Source organism: Nansenia antarctica (assembly GCF_963989245.1).
Source record: "Nansenia antarctica genome assembly, chromosome: 3".
NCBI classification, from domain to species: domain Eukaryota; kingdom Metazoa; phylum Chordata; class Actinopteri; order Argentiniformes; family Microstomatidae; genus Nansenia; species Nansenia antarctica.
In genome coordinates, this window is record NC_137688.1 from 44,843,276 (window position 1) to 44,856,601 (window position 13,326).

Sequence of the window (13,326 nt, forward strand, 5' to 3'; positions counted from 1 at the left end):
TATTAATTAGTGATACGTTTTAACACTCTTATGAACGCATGTCTCTCCCACCCGGTGACCGTGGGGTGAAAGCTGATCTCTTAGATGTAAAAGCGGTGCCGTCTGTTGAGATAGAACATTACGAAGATTCACGAACGCGGCAAGCAGTATCGGGACTCGGGAGGGTTATGATTTTGAGTGGATTTTTAACCAGACAAAGATCTACCTTGAATTTCATCCCAGTGAGAGGCATTGGTGGAGATTATAGTTGACACAAAATCTAGTCTAATAGTAGGTAACCATTTAAACCAGAGGACATTATCGCAAAATGAGTTATTTCAAATCTATTTACTTAGTTTTGGGTGGAATTTATTTGATTGCGATTCATTTATCTTTTGGTGAAATGTATACGTCGGTATTGAACGTTAAAGAAGCCATAAATGTCGAAAGAAAACTTATCGATCATTTACAAGCTTACATTGAGCACGAATCGGAGAGGCTTAAAGACATCAAAAGGTGAGTCAGTGACAGGTATGTTAGGTAGGATTCCAATGTTGCACGCGTACAAAAGTATCCTAAAGAGGATAAATTGCTGCATCATAACCATTATTTGTTATATTTGTATTTATAACAGTTTCTCTCTTCACCCAAGGGCTTTTGCATTTACTCTCTTGTACAATTTGCATACAGCCTAGGCTATAGCTTAAAGTATACTAGTCTTTGTCATAACATGTTTTGAATACTGTATTGATTTAGTAGATTGAGCACTATGGAAAATCTCATGCAAAACACCATTGCATCATTGTCTCTGCAGCTTCCACTGTCCAAATACAGAGTGATGGCATCTGACCTCTAATTTTCAAGTTAAGACTTCTGATGTCAGCTAAGATGTACACTGACTAGCCTGTCTCTTCACACAGGTTCTATGCAAAGGTTTCTGACATGCACAGTGAAGTGTACAATGGACCGGCAGCCGCAATGGCAAACCCTTTGGTTGCGTTCACTTTGATCAAACGGTTGCAATCTGAGTGGGTGAATGTGGTCTATAGTGATGAAGCCAAAGAGAACACCCAAGGTTTGTTGCTTTTTTACCCTCTTAAAAACCACATCTGGTCCTGATAACTAACATTACCACCTGGGACAAATGTTTTTACGAAGGTTCATCCCCCTCCTCTTGTCACCTCCTCCACCCCCACCCTCACCCTCCCACCCCCTCCCCCCACTACACTCTTGGAAAAAAACGTTCTTCAGCTGTGCCTTTGAAGAACCCTTTTTAGTGCCATGTGGAACCCTTTGGTGCCATGGAAAACCTTCTCTGTGGAAAGGGTTCTGAATGGAACCTAAAAGGTTCCCAAATGGGTCTCCTACAGGGACAGACGAAGACCTTTTTTCTAAGGGTGTATGGTTGTGTTTCAGCCCTCAGGTCTGGTTACAAAGAGGAGGAAGGCAACTTACCCAAACTGGAGGACCTCCAGGGGGCGGCGAAGGGACTGATGAGGCTGCAGGATGTATACGCTCTTCAAGTGGGGGGGCTTGTGAGAGGTCACTTCCAGAGGGTCACTAATGGCAACTCCATCAACATCTACAGTCCTACAGTATCCACCCCTCTGTCTGGTGACGACTGTTTTCTGGTTGGAAAGGTACAGTCAACTAACTACCAGTAACTCACCACGACCAAGTCAAGGCATTTGATTAATTTGTGTTTATTAACTTATGCTGTTGTTTTTACCTCTTACCTCCTCACTATTGAATTTCCTTCATAGTGGGGGGTGTGGGGGAGGGGGTGACCAATTCACATTCTCAGAAAAGACTCAATGACTTGATTTGAATTACTTTAAGATGTTCAGGAATGATATCTCAATCGGTGCTAGATAAACAGAACCAAAGTCTTTCCTTGACCATAGAGTTCTTTCAGGGTTAGAATCATCAATTTGGGTGAACTATCCCTTTAACTTCTTCCCTCCCTTCCTTCCTTCCAAACTGACAAGGTAAGCAAACAAAGATTTTTAGGTAAAAACATGACGTTTTGGCTGTCCTAGACCCTTATCAGCAGCGATAAAAAATGGACAAGACTAGACCATAGAGTAGCTGATTGGAGAAGTGTGTGCATCTGGTTGTAGAAGGGTTTGTATTAGCCTCACATACCAGAGGACTATAAAACACTTTTGTTCCAAGCTTGTCATACCCTGTGGTGAGAGATTGGAAAGATACTGAATTCATCACATAGTGTATGGTCTAGGGATTCATACTGAGAAGACCAGAGTGTTCCCTCACTAGCTGACACATATGATAGTCTCTACAATGAGTTCTACTGTTGAAGTACAGTGGCAGTGCACAAGGGCGCTGTGTGGGAGAGACATCATGTGTGGAAAAGACATCATCTCTCCCTTAAAAAAAGTCAGGAGAATGTGGAGTAGAGCAGAGAGTTCGCCTTCATTTGAGCTGAGACTAAGATCTTGTGCAGCCATGTAAACAGATGCTTAGTTTAGGGTGTTGTCAGCATGCCATGCAGTAATAGCTTGGTCCAACGGCTTTTTAATGCTGGGTATAACCCAGTGGTTAAAGTTAACAGGGTTAGTTTGTTTATTGCTTACGTTTCCTGCTCACATTTCCTGCGTCACAATGTACTTTATATGATTTTCTATTCTCAGCATTAGATTTGGGGGAATAATATGGCAATGCTTTAAAAAGTACACATTTTCAAGAATTACTCATGTTCCAGTTAAGCATGAGTCATTCTCATGCTGTGTGGGCAGGTTTCAAATTACAGGGGTCCTCGGGGGAACCCCTAACAGTCAATGTGTAATTTGAAACCTGTGTTGAATGTATGACTCAAGCCTGTGTCCCATTGCCTTATGACAGAGCTCACTACTGTACACACAGTGATGCCAACTGAAGATTCTTCTATCCCCTGGTGGTGTTTCAGGTAGCCTATGAGCTGGAGGACTACTACCACTCAGTGCAGTGGCTGGAGGAGTCAGTGAGACTGTTCCGAGGGTCAGGGGGAGAATGGAGCCCAGAGAATGAAGGCACTCTGGAGGATGCTCTGGACCACCTTGCCTTCTCTCACTTCAAGGTGTATTTGAAGATTGATCTTAAAGGCGCAATATGGATTTTTTTCTTCTATGGTCATTTAAATTCATTAGATGCTGTATACCCATTGAGAAATATGACTTGTGAATGCCTTATGAGCTTAGTACCACGTTTTCACCTTTTCAGAATGTTGTACTTAATTGTTTGTAAACCATGAACCACAATGTTAGCTGTTAGACCCTACTATTCAAAGTAAATACTGCTTGAAAAGAATTTGATCCTATTTGACTTACATTTTCCACATTGTTGTTTCAGACAGGAAATGTCTCCTATGCACTGAGTCTGTCTCAGGAGTTACTGAACCATGGTGAGCCTTTCCCAGTTAAAACATCCCACAACTGTCCTATAGCAGGAGAAAGCAACCAGACAGAGGCAAACTGGTCAACATCTGCAGGCATATAAGCCCCCTAAAAAATACTGATATTGTCACATTGCCGCTCCTAAAGTACTATACTGTACTTACTTTTTTCTGTGCATGGTTTCCTCCCTTTAAGATCCCCTAAACGGAAGAGTTTTGCAGAATGTAGAGAAGTATGAGAGGCTGCTTGTGGAGAGCCCATCCTTACCTAGCAAGAGTGAGTTGAAGAGGCCCAACACCACCTATCTAAGGACTAGGAACACCTACGAGAGACTCTGTCGGACTCAGGGCACTCAGGTATAATGATGATGATGATGATGATGATGATGATGATGACGATGATGATGATTAATTAGCATGCAGTTACACATATGACATACATATGACAGACTTACACTCAACTGAGCAGTACAGAATTCACAGCCATGCAACATACATATATGAATTAGTTATGACTAGAAACCTGGAACCTTTTAGAGGAATGCACCAGAGAGCTACATAAACCATTCATTGTTGTGACTGTCTCTTCAATGACAATGATTACATTTGAGTCAAACATTATGATTCACCACCATTTAATGTTCAAAACAGTTGTGGTTTTCAATAACGTGCAGAGACTTGGCCAGTCTTGAGAGAGTATAGCGAAATAAAAATAAAAGGTTTTGAGGATAAAAAGCCACACGCCTCTCGTTTTGATGCCAGTAAAGGACTTCAGATGGACTACTTCTTCTCTGCTCCTCACAGCCAAAGCATTATGAGAAACCCTGGCTGTTCTGTGACTACTTCACCAACGGCAGCCCTGGCCTGCTGCTGCAGCCAATCAGACGAGAGGTGCTGAGCCTGCAGCCATTCGTAGTCCTCTACCACAGTTTCATCACAGACACAGAGGCAGAGAGCATCAAGGATCTCGCCCAGACTGGGGTGAGTCGTAGTCGTAGTGTCTGGTGCCGTGGTAACACACCTGGATCAAAATACATTATTTTGCGTTTGCTTGATTGTGTCTGGAGTGTCAGGTGGATGGGGTTCACACTTTTTAAGACTATTCCATTGGGTCCATTCTGCCAGGCAAACTCTATCATGTCTCGAATCCAAGTCTGCATGCTATCACACTATTCACTAGTTTCTTACTGTATACACTTGCCCCCTAATTTATTGTCAGCCCATGTAGCCCACTGAAAATCCATTGATGCAAATGATCCACCTCACCCCACCGAATAGCATTGCCTTATTTGAACAGATCTGTGTCTAGATTATTGTTATTTTTGCACACCACAAGGATTATTACAGGAAGTGTTGCACTTTGTGGATAAGCAAAAATCTATCATCAGTCTATTCTATATACTGTATTTTATGACTTCATTGGAGATTGTGCAGGAGAGTGACACATTGAACACATTGGCCCTGCTGTGATTAGAGTTATTTTAGGATGTTTTTCCCATCTTCAATGAATTACATTGGCACTTAATGACAGGTTATTGAAGGCATCTTTCTATCCTCACTGTTGTGAGAATGTTGTGATCTCATACTTTATGTAGCAAAGTGTTTAGCATAGCTCTGTCTCTGTTGTGTGACTTGGCCGGAAGCCAAAGCAAATAATCTGATTAAACATGCCAAAAAGACTGTATGTCCATCAAGACTTTTTTTTTTTGCTTGCATCTGCATCGACTTTGCTTTGCAGTGATTTCAATCTGGGAATGGAACAAAATTGAGAGGATAAGGCAACTCGCAGAAAACCCTTTGAATGAATAGTTGATATGGTTCCAGCCATTTAGTGAGAAATACGGGATCCATTATATCTAATCCTTGACATTGCTCCAGACTGTCCAAATACCCTGGGCTGCATGGGTAAAAACCCTTCTGGGATCAGTCTTCTCACCTCAACAGCCAATGGAAAATATGATCTGGTCATAGTTGCCAATATTGAAAGATCTATTATACTTATATAGTAAGCATTTGTACTGACTCAGTTATTCTGTCAAGATGCGGCAACCCTTTAAATGATCTCCTATAGTTTGTGTGAGGTTTTGGCACTGTTCAATTGGTTTTCCAGCCCCTTCTTCGGATGGAAATCCCCCCCACTTATTCCGATATTATGTCAACATTTGACTGCGCTCTGGTGGTTTGATTAAAACCAGGCTTGGGCTACTTGGTGTGTGTGTGTGTGTGTGTGTGTGTGTGTGTGTGTGTGTGTGTGTGTGTGTGTGTATTAGTCATTTGGACCGTGGAGCAACACTCCTTGCCCTGTGCATGGTATTCATGCTGTTCTTACTTGGATGCTTGGCTTAGTATTAGCTGTCTGGTCTCAAGTTGTTTGGAAGTTGCAGTCAAGTATTTCTGTCATGGCTCCTCTGAAATTGCATTCTGTTTCTAGCTAATTGTTGAGTTATTTCACACACTTGTATTTGTTTTCCTAATTTTGGATGTTCTCTTTCCATCACTCATGTTTTGCTGTCATATGGTGAAATCCCCCAGATTGGTACTTGGTACTTTACTGCAGAACAAATTAATTTAAATATTGACAAATGTTTTCTTTCTTTTCATGGCATCAGTTAAGGAGATCGGTAGTGGCATCTGGGGAGAAACAGGCCACTGCAGAGTATCGCATCAGCAAGAGGTACGATGGGATACATCTCCTATTTGTTACAATGTAGGCTACCCTCTTCCAGACATGGGTTGAAATAGTATTAGAATATTTTCAAAACACTCTGAGCGCTTGCTTTAGCTTCCTTGGAGTGCCATATGGAAATAATTTGTACTGTTGAGACTACATTGGTTCCATTGCACCAAACTCAATCAAGCACAGCTTGAACCCAGCTCTGCATGGTGTCATCCCCTTCACTCAGAGGGGTCTCTCAGATCCCATAGTTAAATTCCTTCCCCCTAACATTGCCCGATGATTTAGCCCAACTGAATAACAATATCATATCTTTGTCTAGATTGTCTATTATTTTTGCATACCATAAGGATTATTACAGTAGGTGCTGTACTTTGTGGATTAGTGTACATCACTCGTCTATTTGACGTAGTTAATGACTCCAGAGAAGATTGTGTAGTTGATTTCTAAATGTCTAAATACTGTTTGAACCCAGGTCACAAGCTATCTAGTGCATTGTACATGTAACAATGTCATTTTATTTCAAGGTTTATGCTGGTGTTTTATAGTTTCCTCTTGTAACACTTAAAGTGGTGATAAAAGCTAACACTGAATATAGTAAAATGCTTGGGCTAATTTTATAGGCTTCACATGATTTCACGCCCATTAGCTATAGCATGTAACCTATAGAATACTGTGGTTTACTGTGTAATGCACTTTGACATGGCTTTTTAATAAAAGGAGAATGGGCATGATGGTACGTTTATCGATATTATGAGGGGGATTCTGGTTACAATCTCAGAATAAAGGTTTCCAAGAGGGTTCTTCAGCTGTTCCTGTGGAAAAACCCTTTGAAGAACCCTTTTGGTGTTCCATTTAGAACCCTCTGTGGAAAGGGTTCTCCTACAGTGACTTGCCAAAGAACCCTTATTACACATTATTAGGAAGAAACTTCTGTCTAAGAATGTGTTGTGGCTTGCTTTTCAGTGCATGGCTGAAGGAGACAGCACACCGCGTAGTTGGGTGTCTGGACCAGCGCATCACCATGGTCACTGGTCTAAATGTCCAACCTCCATATGCCGAGTACCTCCAAGTGGTGAATTATGGGATTGGAGGCCATTACGAACCCCATTTTGATCATGCAACGGTGTGTGAGTTTGTCTTTATCAAAACGTCTTTTGAACATTATGTTTTTGTACATATGTAATTGTCCACCCACCAATGGGCCTACAGTACCTTCATTTACTGTATTCATCTTGAGTGATTAATGTTGTGTTGATGTGACATGATGATGATTGTTGGAATGTCCCTCAAATCTAAAACGGATTAATGATATGTTATCTCCTGTGTCATGATTACTTTTCCTTCATGTAACCAGTCAGCATCGAGCCCCCTGTTTAAGCTTAACACTGGGAATCGAGTGGCAACCTTTATGATATACGTAAGTATATAAGAATATGTACAGGTATAAGAAGAATATTTCATATTATACTACATCCTGTTATATCATATACAGTACATAACAGTGTTTCCTCCAGGATTTTTCACATTAGTGGCGGAGCGGTTGTCTTTCGCGTGCACGCGCATAAAACGCGCACTGGCGCTCAAAACAAAGACGTAGTTTCACCAAAAACTAGAGGGTGGCAACAATTATAATTTCTTAAATAGCGGTTAAGTCATTAAAGCCGAGCAGGTGATTTTATATAGAAGGTGATCAAATACCAATATATCCTACAGCTGCAGCGGAACATGCGGAACGCGCATTACACACACACACACACACACAGAAAGATCAATACGAAGTAGGCCTACATGAGAGTACACGCACAAAACCGGCTAACGTTACTCAACTGTTTACACAAGTAAAATCACAGTGTGACAGTCAGATGGAGCATTCGGTAAACAACAACAGCAAGGTAATGCTATCAGTTGAGTTAAAGAAAACCAACTCTTACCTTTGAGGACACCAACATGAGCCCTGCTTACCCGTACCTCCGCCGTTCTGTTCGTGGTGATTTTAGAGGCATTAGATTATTTTTGCCCCGCGCATATTGCTATGAATAGTTCGAAGCTAGGTGCTTGCACGTTAGGTGCGAGAATGCTCGGTTAACCCATTAGTGGGAACATTATTTGTTTCACAAAATAGGCTGATTTAATTGACCATGAACATCAGAGACATACATTACGAATGTTCATTTAAAATACTCTATACTGAGCACTGGTATAAGAACATGAACCAGAGAACAGCAGTAAATGCAATAACCCACAGTCGTCGCTGATGATGTTGCATTTTCGATTAGGATACGGGATTAAAGGCACCGGCGACGGGCTAAAAGAGAAATCCAAATGTCCCGCTAAATTCGGACCAATCACAAAACTGTTTTGAAAGCGCGTCACCTCGCGCCGCGCGCCTGTTGAGAGCGATTCAGTCTCGATTGCAGTGCGAACACAAATGACGAGGTTAATTGCAACATTGTAACATATTGTAAATAACTACGCCCTAAATCGTAACGAAATGTTGGTCTGGAAGCGGCCTAAATCTAGCTTCAATCTGCTTTTTTTCTGTTCTCCGGTCATAATAACTCGCTGCCTTTCTGCGCAGCCTGAATCAAAGTGGACTGTCTGAATCAATTAGTGGCGGAGGAAATTCATTCGTGGCGGCCCGCCACGAATAAATGCATATAGAGGAAACACTGCATACACTATAAGTATTCGGTGTCTTTGGTTATCCTCTGTGTTACTGTACTCTCATTTGTAGAAATACTTAATATTTGCAGTAGTCCTATGCTAGATTGCCTTAATGCCTGCAATTGAATACAGTATTTTCCTCTAGAAATTGTTAGTTATTCTTCAGCCTAAGGTTAACATTCCTGTCAAGGCGGTAGGCAATAGAATACAATAGCGTCTTGTGAGCTTTGGACAAACTCCAGAGTATCCCGGATGACTTTTAATGACACGTGCACAAAGGGGCTAGACACAACTCATGGAGAATGTTGTCATCATCTGCAGCTCAGCTCTGTTGAGGCAGGTGGGTCCACAGCCTTCATCCATGCTAACTTCAGCGTTCCTGTTGTGGAGGTAAGTGCACCGTCTGCACATGTCATGTACTTTTATCCTATTTAGTTTTCACATCCAATTTGCTTCAAGCCAGAACACGCTGTTATAGCCGTCACTCAGTGCAGCTGTCAAAATGGCATCAAGAATAAGAAGAGAGTCCTCCCTCTGACAGGTCAAATCATGCATTAACATGGTGATGTTTTGAGTGGTGTCTGCCACGAGGTGTCTAATGACAGTAGGGCTGTTGTGTCAAGAGGAGGTAGAGAGTGTGTTTGGTCTAATAAATGAGCTGCTGTTGAAACGGCACAGGAGGACCTCACCGGGGTTTCACCTTTCAACCTTGGTTTTATTGGGGTTTCAATTCCTGCCTGGCAAGTATTGGAAAAATCACTCACTGGGTCCCCTGTCTTCAATATCTATGTAGAGCTGTTGTATTTGGAACACAGCCGTGCAGAGTTATGCATAGGCCTTTGGGGTTAGGATTGGTAGATAGACCACACAAATTCTGGACACGTTTTTAAGATTTTTTGTGTGTTTCCAATGTCTTTTGTGTTCCAGAATGCTGCCCTCTTCTGGTGGAATCTCCATAGAAATGGACGAGGGGACGGAGACACTCTGCACGCTGGCTGCCCTGTTCTAGTTGGGGACAAATGGGGTGAGGCGTGAGAGGCTTTACTAAGGCAACTTTGAACTCTCAGTTCCAGATGAACACAATTCCTGAGAAACACTTCAGAAACTCTTTAACTTCTTTAACAGAGAGAGCTCGACACAGCATTCAAAAAGGGTTATTCAAAAGGTTCTCCAAGCCGACAACCCCATTTTGGTTCTAAGAGTGTATAGGCAGCGACAGATGGTGAAGCACCCAGTTTACTGCAATGTAACCTTATTCTTAAAGACTACATTAATTCTGAATTTTAATCTGAATGATCTTTTCCAATAGTCACTATACAGCGTTGTTGTTGCCTCATCTACAGTAAGTGGTCAGTGAGTGGTTAACAGTCTGAGGGACCAGTAGCTAATCGCTGTCTGTTATATTGGAGTTACTGCACGACTGCTGGGCAACATCTGTGGTACGTTAGAGAGATACAGTGAGGGACGTCGCAGAGTGCAGGTCAGACACTGAGCACTGCTCTGGGATGTTAAACATGTGCGACCTCCATTCCACATCGTTTAACTCAATCCTGGATATTACTGTCATGGATAATGCTCAAGGAAACTCACACAGAGAGGTGTTATTAGTAATTACAGTAAGGGTCTGTATGCGAGAGAAATTTAGTTACTGTTGAAAGTGTCAGTCCCATTTTTTCTAAATATTTATTCATCAGTTATTGGCCTGACAAGGGTTCTGACAATGATTGCCTTCATAATATGCATCTTCATAGGTTAATGAAGGTTTTGGAACATGAGGCCCGGGTTAGTTATCAACTGTGCAGTTTTATTCATACAGCATTATTAAGATAAGAATACATTTAATTTATATCTACGACTTTAGAAGTCATCAACAGTTTTCATTTGTCATGTTTCTAAAATGCATCCCTCTGTTGTGTTGATCTTTTTTTCTACTGTTTATCTGCTTAAACCTACTGTATATCTTTGACAACTGGTTGAACATACAGTAACACACACTCACTGTTGGCTCTGCTTCTAGTGGCCAACAAATGGATCCATGAGTACGGCCAGGAGTTCCAGCGGCGTTGCAGCCCCAATCCTGAGGAGTGAGAGGGGAGAGGGAGAGACCAGCGTCTGGGACCGCTTGGAGTACAAGAGCCAGCCTCCACAATGGAGCCGCAATGCGCAGGCAGAGAGCGAGGGAGGGAGGGAGGGAGGGAAGGAGAGAGAGAGAGTGAGAGAGAGAGAGAGTGAGAGAGAGAGAGAGAGAGAGAGAGAGAGAGAGAGAGAGAGAGAGAGAGAGAGAGAGAGAGAGAACGGCTGGGGGAGGGGAAGGAAGGCAGCCAGCAGCCAGGGACAAGTCTGCTGCGTCTTTGATTGGAGGAGCTCCAGGCCCTGGGGAATATGGAGCATGGACACTTCTGCCTGGAGGTGGCTGGAATGGCAGGAGGCTGGCTGAGTTGGTTTTGGGAAGGCCCCCTCCTGCCTTGGAGCAGGGGGTGGGGGGGTGGGGTGGGGGGGGGGGGGGGGGGGCATTTTGGCAATCTGCCCCCAAAGGCAGAGCGGCCTCTTGCTCCTGTGTGCTTCCCAGTGCAGTCCCTGCAGAGGGAGAGAGGCCTCCACTCGTTACCCTCACACACTGGGCTGGTTTCAGTTAACTCTGCGAGGCTGTTTGCCTCCGGTGTCAGTTTGTTTGAGAGAGAGAAATTTTTTGGGGACTTATAATGCAGCCCCTTGAAAATTGATGCACTGAATCAGCAAGATACTCTCCTTAACACATGAGCTGATATGATAAGCAACCACACAATTCATTTTAATCCGAAACTTTCCTCTACTTCTGTAACAACCGTGTATCCCACAACTCTATGATATTAGGGCTCACAGTTTAAGAATGTACTTGAGGCTAGTGTTGTGAATGATTCAGAGGGAAACTTTATTTAGTCTGTGCGGCTGGTGAGGAATAGTTGTCATTCGTTCATTAATCCTCAGGAAACCAAAGGAGATGAGGTAGTCATGTCTCCCACTGAGAGACGCACAGTGTTCAGAACACTCTGTGTTGCTCATCGCCTTGTAACTAATGGGATAGTTATTATGAGTCAAACCTGCCTAGCCTTCTTCTTCAACTTTACCGGCATCATTAGTAATGCTCTGTAACCCCGATGATTGGCAAAATATCTGCTTAAATGTTGGTTTCGTGTTTGTGTCTGTCTGCATACCATTCAAGGATTTGTGTCTATGTAGGTCAAAACTCATCGGCAAAGAGTGAGTGTGTGCCAGCATTCACACTTTGTCCATGACAAGAGAGTGAGGAGTGAAATACACTGAAACGTACTGTAGGGGCTGGAGGCTCCAAGGGGCTTCTCTGTGTGAGTGTGATTCTTTGGGGCGGGCTGCTCCTTGAGTGACTGGGAGTGTGGAGAAATGGGAGAGAGGGGTAATATCCCACCACTCCCCCGCCCCCCTACACCCCCCGCCTCCAAGTGTATACACACACACACACACACACACACACACAGACAGACACACACAGGCCATATACTGCAGGAATGCTGCATGCTCCCAGCTGCATTCCTAACTAGTAGGACCTGATTGTTCCCTCTGCAGTCGATGGACAGGACAGGAGGCCCCTGCTTGACAGAATGCAATGGTGGATAGAAGTTTTGCCTCTGCAATTCCCAATAGAAATGGGTTCAATGACATTCTCTGTAATTTGCTAAATTAATCAATAAATTAAAACAATTGAAATGCTATTGTGTATGTTTGTATGCAGCACCTCCTTCACCAAAGACTTGTTTTTACATGGGCATATACTCAGCTGATCATTACATATTAAGCATATCGTATTTTCAGAATATTCAAAAATAACTATCTTTATAATATTTTGCATTTATATTAATGATATTTTGTCATATGGATATCAGTGTACAGTCTGATTTTAGGCAACAGACTATCATGTGAGCAAAGTATACTGTACATATGGTGCATTCAACAGTAGTAACAGTAATTTCTGTATGTATGGCCACTAACAAAAGGTATGGAGCAAATACATAACATCCAAATATCACTTGATTTCAATGGCATAATGTATATGTTGTGCTTAGGAAATAACATTACATTTTTTGAGGTTACACATCATTTGTTTGCAATGTCTCCTAAGACCACAAAAGCGTATACAATGTTGCTGTGGTTAAGATGAGATACAGTTCCACTCTCATTACAGTAAGTCATTCTCATTAACATCAAGAGCTATATTTTGTTATTCGAACGTACTGATCATACTTACTGATCATCTGATAGTAGAGTCGTTTTTTAGACTGGACTGTAGACTGGACTGTAGCCATTTCCTCAGAGTTCACAGGGTACAGGCCTTTACTTTGCACTGTGGGAATTCCTACCCGCCCTTGGCACTCACTGTTGCTCTGATCTCCATAACACACACACACACACACACACACACACACACACACACACACACACACACACACACACACACACACACACACTCACAACGTGGTTGCTGAATGTGTTGCTAAGCACCAAGAGTTTTTCTTGTGTCAAAACAGTCTCTTTTTGGAGCATAAGACTTCCATATCAGGAAACTCTATCATCATATTTCAAGAAAAGGCCTACACAAGTA

The 13,326-nt window shown here is 42.6% G+C and overlaps 1 protein-coding gene across 1 annotated transcript; it reads left to right on the top strand.

Moving 5' to 3' along the window:
- Positions 1–307: 307 nt before the first annotated feature.
- p4ha3 (prolyl 4-hydroxylase, alpha polypeptide III) lies at positions 308–10,799 on the top strand (the record flags this gene model as incomplete). The annotated part of the gene is made up of 13 exons (XM_080527299.1): positions 308–495; positions 900–1,054; positions 1,396–1,619; positions 2,906–3,055; positions 3,328–3,379; positions 3,567–3,727; positions 4,175–4,351; positions 5,980–6,044; positions 7,011–7,170; positions 7,402–7,464; positions 9,033–9,101; positions 9,639–9,735; positions 10,729–10,799. The coding sequence occupies 13 exons, from the start codon at positions 308–310 to the stop codon at positions 10,797–10,799; spliced, it is 1,632 nt and encodes a 543-aa protein (XP_080383425.1).
- Between the last annotated feature and the right edge of the window lie 2,527 nt (positions 10,800–13,326).